The sequence below is a fragment of the Oratosquilla oratoria genome, chromosome 37, assembly GCF_046742065.1.
Source record: "Oratosquilla oratoria isolate Oo_2021 chromosome 37, ASM4674206v1, whole genome shotgun sequence".
In the NCBI taxonomy this organism is placed as follows: Eukaryota; Metazoa; Arthropoda; class Malacostraca; order Stomatopoda; family Squillidae; genus Oratosquilla; species Oratosquilla oratoria.
In genome coordinates, this window is record NC_134813.1 from 22,972,242 (window position 1) to 22,979,741 (window position 7,500).

At 39.8% G+C, this 7,500-nt stretch overlaps 1 protein-coding gene across 10 annotated transcripts in view; it reads right to left on the reverse strand.

Annotated features, from left to right (window-relative positions):
• The window catches only part of LOC143019565 (uncharacterized), a 679,507-nt gene that overhangs the window by 138,876 nt on the left and 533,131 nt on the right, over positions 1-7,500 (reverse strand). For 8 of the 10 annotated variants that reach the window (XM_076175319.1, XM_076175322.1, XM_076175316.1 and 5 more), the window contains one exon: positions 1,467-1,541. The exons of the other annotated variants lie outside the window; for them this stretch is intronic. In XM_076175319.1, coding sequence (XP_076031434.1) covers positions 1,467-1,541 — 75 coding nt within the window. The remainder of the gene's footprint in view (positions 1-1,466; positions 1,542-7,500) is intronic. 10 annotated transcript variants of the gene reach the window in all.

Consider the following 7,500-nt stretch of genomic DNA (forward strand, 5'->3'; position numbering starts at 1 on the left):
ATAATGCACGAGACCCTGTTGCCATATATATATATATATATATATATATATATATATATATATATATTATATATATATATATATATATATATATATATATACACATCACTGTACGAGATTTTAGTCTGGGTTCTGAAGACACCGTCTTAACCTCCTTGGTTAAGAAGTCTAATTATAAACTCATTCAACAAGTTTACCCCTAAGATAACTTTCTTCACCTGCAGAGAACCGTGCAGCTACATCTTCAATAAAATTCCTAGTTTAGGCTACTCTAATGATGCTCGGGGATACATTGCTGTGGCTTCTAGTTGCCAATACAAGGCGTCCGTGTGACAAACTTATCCAATGACTTAATTATCATTCTTCGACTAACTACGAGGAACCGGTCAGACGCGAAGAAATCAGAGTTATCTTCATCCATTAAGGGTTCTCCACCTGTTTTCTCATGAACACCGCACTTATGCGATGCTATTTACGAGCCTCCTTGAGAAGGCCCCATCAACACTAAATTCAACTTCCATTAACTTAGACTAGATGTTAGTGACCTGGATTTTGGCCTTGTGTGGCCTTCTAGGTGTTACAAATTACGTCGTCCTAAATGACTAGAATTATGTGGTACTAGGATGGTTCTAATAAATACCTCCCGTCATTTGGTTCTATGAGACCAGAAACTAGAGTTCGACGAGGACAAACTTGCTTTTCCCGTATCGGATCAGAGATGGCGACTTTTTTTTTTCTACGACCTCGCAATATGATGTTCTGATAATTAGTGTTATACCGAAATAATGCAAAAATAAAAATTGACATTCTGTGGTGTCGTTCGTTTGCAGAGCAAATCCATCTGCCACCTTTAGGCTTCGGCTGTGCTTAACAGTTTTAATTTTCGCAAAAGGTATCATGCGTATGGAGAAAAGCAAAGGTTCTAATTTTAGCTAAACCCCTCGGGCACCCCAAAGCCACGTTCGTGGCTACCTGTCAGTCTAGTATACAATATGTGGACAAGGGTTGAGCTATACATTCTGAAAGGGTTGTTATACTAAGGAGAGCCTCTAAATATTAATCTACTCTAATTGACCCCTGGTTGACCACACAATTGACACATACATGCTCATAATGTTTCGGACAGTGATTGCCTTCCAGAAAGAGTACTTGGCACCACCCTTGAATTGAGCGCTGAGTTGCCAAATACTCTTTTGTTGAGAAACTGAATGACAGACACATAATGACAGTCAGATATCCCATTGAGTTACGCCTCCTATAGCTTGTTCTATAAGGCCACGATGCGAGGAATATTCATACAAATGGGTAAGGAGCAAATGTCTTACAGTTACCACAACGGACAAGAACGCTACTAGCTATGAAAAAAAGACTTAGCATTTTTTTTCTAAGCCTACTTTTTTTTCTTCTTTTTATTCTACGACTAAGCCCACAACCTTGAAACGAAAGAAAGAAAGAATTACAAGTACCTGACAAACCACCCAGGCCTGCCAACTGCTGCGTGCCGAACGGAGGAGGGAGTCGAATTTCGGGCATCATCTTACCTGTAACCAAGGAAGAAAACGATTAGTACAGTAAGAAAGGTAACACGATGTTAACACACACACATACATACATACATACATACATACACACACACATACATACATACACACATACATACATACATACCGCTAATAAGAACACGGGTACGTGTGTTCACTTATGCAAAGTAGACCACTTGGAAAAAGAAACTAACGAAGTAGAGCGCTTTCGTATATTATATCTTCAGTGCTCTGCTTCGTTAGTTTCTTTTTCCAAATGATCTACGCTGTATATATACATACATACATACACACATACATACATACATACATACATACATACATACATACATACATACTGCTAATAAGAACACGGGTACGTGTGTTCACTTATGCAAAGTAGACCACTTGGAAAAAGAAACAAACGAAGTAGAGCGCTTTCGTATATTACATCTTCAGTGCTCTGTTTCGTTAGTTTCTTTTTCCAAGTGGTCTACTTTGCATACATACATAAATGCACACGCTCGCATACATATTATACCTATGTATACATATGCATGTACATTCCGATTTATAATACATGTACATACACGCATTTTCATATACACACATGTATATACACATATACACATACATATACGCATACACATACAAATGCCTATGCATACAGTATATGCATTTATATGCACACAAAAACACAAACATGCGAGCGAGTGTGGACACACACACACACACACACACACACGCACACACACACCTGTATTAACACTGCTTATCAAAATATAATATATTAAAATATATTAGGTTCTAGCGTTCCTACAGTATTGTAATTATGAGAAAAAAATAATAATAAATTTCGCATAAAAATTTACTTGGAGTTAGAGAAGCCAGAATTCCCTGTGCTGGGTCTCCTCATTTGTACAATAATCTTGAATTAGTAACTACATGGAAAACACAAATTGGCACCAGTAATCTAATAAGCAAATGTCAAAACAAATCACCGCAGCTGAATAATTATTAAAATGTCATCCGAAATTGTGTTATTAACTTAGTGCACTCGTTATTTTTTGTTAAAAAAAAAAGAAGAACAAAAAATTGGAGAAAATCTGACAAGGGCTAATTCATACCATAATAAGCATATTATTGGACGGACAGACGGACAGCAAGATGAAATTCTCGCATACACGTACCTAATATAAACCCTTGACCTTTCCACGTGAGGACATACATCGTTGTCTTGGATGTAGCTAACAACTAGAGGTTCCATGCAAGGATGGAGGAGTAAAGACAAGGGGGGGGAAAGGGGGAGGGGGGAGGGGGGAGGGGAGGGGAAGGAAGGGAAGGGGAAGGCGGGAAGGGGAGGGAAGGGAAGGGAAAGGAGGTAAGGCAAGGGAAGCGGATGGAATGGGTAAGGAGGGGAGGGAAGGGAAGAGAGGGTAGGAAGAGGGGAGGGGAAGGGAGGGAAGGGAAGGGAAGGAAGGGGAGGGAAGGGAGGAGAAAGGAAGTGGAGGAAGGGAAGCGGAAGGAAGGGGTGACGAGAGGAGGGGAGGAGAGGGAGGGGGAGAGAAGGGAAGAGAAGGTAGGGAGAGGGGAAGGAAAGGAAAGGAAGGGAAGGAAAGGGAAGCAAAATGAGAGGGGAGGGGAGGGAAAGGGAGGGAAGCGGAAGAAAGGGGGGAGGAAGGGAGGGGAAGGAAAGGAGGGGAAGGAAGGGAAGAGGAGGGAAGAAAAGGGGAGAGAAGGGGAGGGGAAGGGACTGTAGGAGAGGGAAGTGGAAAGAGGGGGAGGGGATGGGAGAGAAGGTAAGGATAGGGGAGGAGAAAGGAGAGAAGGGAAGGGAAGGAGAGAGGCGGGGAAGGGAGGGAAAGCGAAGGAAGGGGAGGTGAGGGGAGGGAAGGGAAGGGAAAGGGGAAGGGAGGGGAGGAGAGGTGAAGGGAGGGAAGGGAAGGGGGATGGAAGGGAAGGGGAGGGAAGGGAGGGGTCTCTGTTGGTGGTAGGCCTTCTTGAAGTCTAAGTCTCAAATGAATAGAATCGCTTGTTTTTTACCTGAATAAAGACTGCAACGAGTGCCCGTGCTATAATTGATAGAACACTTGCCATTCTTGTAACCAGCCACCCCCCCATCTCTCCTCTCCCCTCCCCTCCCCCTTCCCCGTCTCAGTTTTTTTCAACCCCCTCTGTCAAACTTCACCCTGTTCAATGAATATACTAATATCCAAAGAATGTGCACCTCGCTTACTAAAACAAACCAAAAACAATATCCAGCCTTGATTTATCCAAACCAGGCCATTCAAAGCACAAAGCTTTGGCGGCACAAAGCGTCACGAGACCGACACAATCTGACAAAAAAGGCGAAAAATGCCAAACTTACTTTGCACTTCGATTGCGATGCCACGGTGACACGCGAAACCCTGTCTTATGCTTGGGTGTCATTAAGTCCAATGTCCGCTGCGGGCGGTTTTGGACACACCCATTGCTCATCTAAATGTGAGAGCATGAAGGCACCTCCTGATTTACAATCACACATGTATGTATGTATATATATATATATATATATATATATACATATATATATATACATTTTAACAATCACAATGCACTTTAATTCTAAGCCATCAAAGGCCAGCATACTGAAATTGAAATGTGGTACTGCCCAGGAGTCGAACGCGGCATCCTCATGACAAGTGCGACAGTGACTTACCACCTTGGATATCAAGAGACAGCCTCGTTGGTAATTCACTGTCGCACTTGTCATGAAGATGCCGGGTTCGAGTCTTAGGCAGTACCGCATTTCAATTTCAGCATGCTGACCTTTGATGGCTTAGAATTAAAGTGCATGGTGGTTGTTAAAATGTATCTCTAATCACTGGGACCCATTCAGTGTTGTACGTATATATATATATATATATATATATATATATATATATATATATATATATATATATATATAATCCCAATACATAGGTACAACGTGTGCGTGACTCTTCATCCTACATAATGACCAACCACACACGACTTCAACTTCAGCAGTTTCCCCTTCTAGAAATAAAACTGATGGCACAAAAATAAATAAACAAATAAGCAAATGAATAAAATAATCAGTCAGTGCCCTATTAAAAAAAAAATGTGGTTGATAAAACAATGGCGCCCACTCCTTCGCCGGTCGTTAAAACTATCTCGCTGGAAAATCTTCATCAAAATCGTGAACATCTTCATCATTACCGTCATTGTCATTAACCTGAGATCGGCTTCATTGTGGGACAGATTCGGCCAACTTCCGTTCGTTCTCTCTCTCTGTGTCGTTGGCTCCCGTGGCCTAACCAAAGCCCCCTCTTACCGTACAAAAAAAAAAAAAGTAAAATAAAATAAAATAAAAAATAAAACAAATAAATACGTAAAATTAATAAATAAAACAAAAATAAATAAAATAGAATAAAAAGATAAAGTAAATATAATAATAATAATAATAATAATAATAATAATAATAATAATAATAATAATAATAATAATAATAATAATAATAATAATAATAATAACAATAATAATGAAGATGATGATGATAATAGTAATTATATAAAATCAAAATAAAGAGGGAAAAAGAAAGAAAAAGAAAACGAGGGTATGAACGTGAGGATGAACGTGGGTGTGAACTCGTGTGAACGTAAATTCTGTGTGTGTGTGTGTGTGTGTGTGTGTGTGTGTGTGTGTGTGTGTGTGTGTGTGTATGTGCGTGTGTATGCAAGCGTCATGTGTCTGCATACACTGACCCCGAGTACACTGAGGCTATAGTTGGTATAATGGTGATATCAAATTCTCCGTAAAAAAAAAAAAAAAAAAAAAAAAAAAAAAAAAAAAAAAAAAAAAAAAAAAAAAAAAAAAAAAAAAAAAAAAAAAAAAAAAAAAAAAAAAGGGTCAACAAACTTTATTCAATCCTGTCTGCAATACACAGAGGGCGAGCTAGTGGACAGCGGGCTTTTGTGTCTGAAGGGGAAGGGGGAAATATCCGAGTGGCTTAGCCACATCCATTAGACGGACATTTGGCCCACACCAGAACGAATATCGAGACTGTTACACTCACAAGACATTCCTGACCTGACATTTGACATCTTGATGGCTCAAGCACGAAATTGTCCATAAGGACATAAGCTCTATTAAACTACATTTTGATGACCTAAAGCTGCCTCAATCGACCGCAACCCCACTTATCCCATCTGAATAGAATAGTCGGGTTTATGCCATGATATGGTTCCTACACAGAGGTCATTGCCAATGTTCATTACTCCCCTACTTAATTCTTTCCTCAGCCATCTCTGACTACACAAGGACAGAAGCGCTGGTTACTGATGACATCCTCGTTGTTAGCGAGAAGATATCCTCTCTGGTTAAGAAAATCCATGACGAATACGGACGCAAAACGGGAAAAAATCCCCGGCCGGCGAACGCGCCGCGTGCGCGCGCGCCGCCGGGACCTCCACTCGCGGAAACAAACGCAACGTTTGCTTGCCTGACTGTGTGTTTGCTTCGATCCCGAGCTTGCCTGTGCGGGGAATCCTGCTCGTTAGCCAACCTGTACGCATATCAAGTCACCTGAATATCTGAACATGTACTGCGATTTCGACATTATTTTATGCGTATTACACTCGCCTCTCGAATTCAGTTGTATTTATGGGAACACGCACGCACGCACGAACGCACACGCACACGCACACACATACAGTGTGTATATATATATATATATATATATATAGATATATATCTATATATATATATATATATATATATCTGTGTGTGTGGTGTACTACACACACACACACACACACAATATATATTTATATATATATATATATATATGTATATATATGTATATATACATAATATATATATATATATATCTATATATATATATATATATATATATCGCTAATTTGCCATTAAACTGCTTGAATACTTTGTCATCTCTTTAGACGGTGGGCCTTTATGCCTCGTCTGACTAAACCAATTTCCCATTGGCACGATCTAAATCATTAAATATTCTGTCGACCTCAATTGACAGAGAAAAAGAAGTCCAGAGGCTTGGTGAAAAAGTCTTCGGGGCTCACAATGAGGCCCGAAGACTCCCAACGGTGGCCAAGCACTACAATAAAGCCTTAATTTTATAATGAGTCCGAACAAAGCCTTATAGCACTCTACCAGTATTTTGGGTCATTGAGTGTGAGCGTGTGTGTGTATGTATGTATGTATGTATGTATGTATGTATGGGTGTATGGACGTTTGTGTGTGTATGTGTGTACGTTTGTATGTACGTGTGTTCATGTATGCACGTATGTATGTATGTATATATGTATGTGTGGATGGATGTATGCATGTATGCACGTTTATGTGTGTATGTACGTTTGTATGTACGTGTCTTTATGTATGGACGTATGTATGTATATATGTATGTATGGATGTATGCATGTATGCACGTGTGTGTGTGCGTTTGTATGTACGTGTGTTCATGTATGCACGTATATATGTATGCACGTATGTTGTATGTATGCATGTATGTATGCACGTATATATGTATGTATGTATACATGTATACATGCATGTATATAACCTTGCGACTTTATCAGAGAACTCAGTCCTTTGTTATAATACTAAACTATCATCAAGACAATAATGCTATGTCATGTACACTATATTCAGTCACCCGTCAGACAATTTCTCTCAGTCTAGCGGTATATCTGTCATACCAAGTCTGCGGGGTACTACCACCACCACCACCACCACCATCTGTGATACACTAATTCCTAATTGAATACAACAAACAGTGACGTCACTTGAATTACGTCATAGGTAATGCATGAGGCAAACAAACAATGTGGATAAAACAGGACTCATTAAACTCGCAATATTCATTGGAACTTTCTCTATCTATCAGTCATAAACTAACTTGAAACTGCGCTAACTTTTGCAAATAACTAACCCCCTCCTCCTCCCC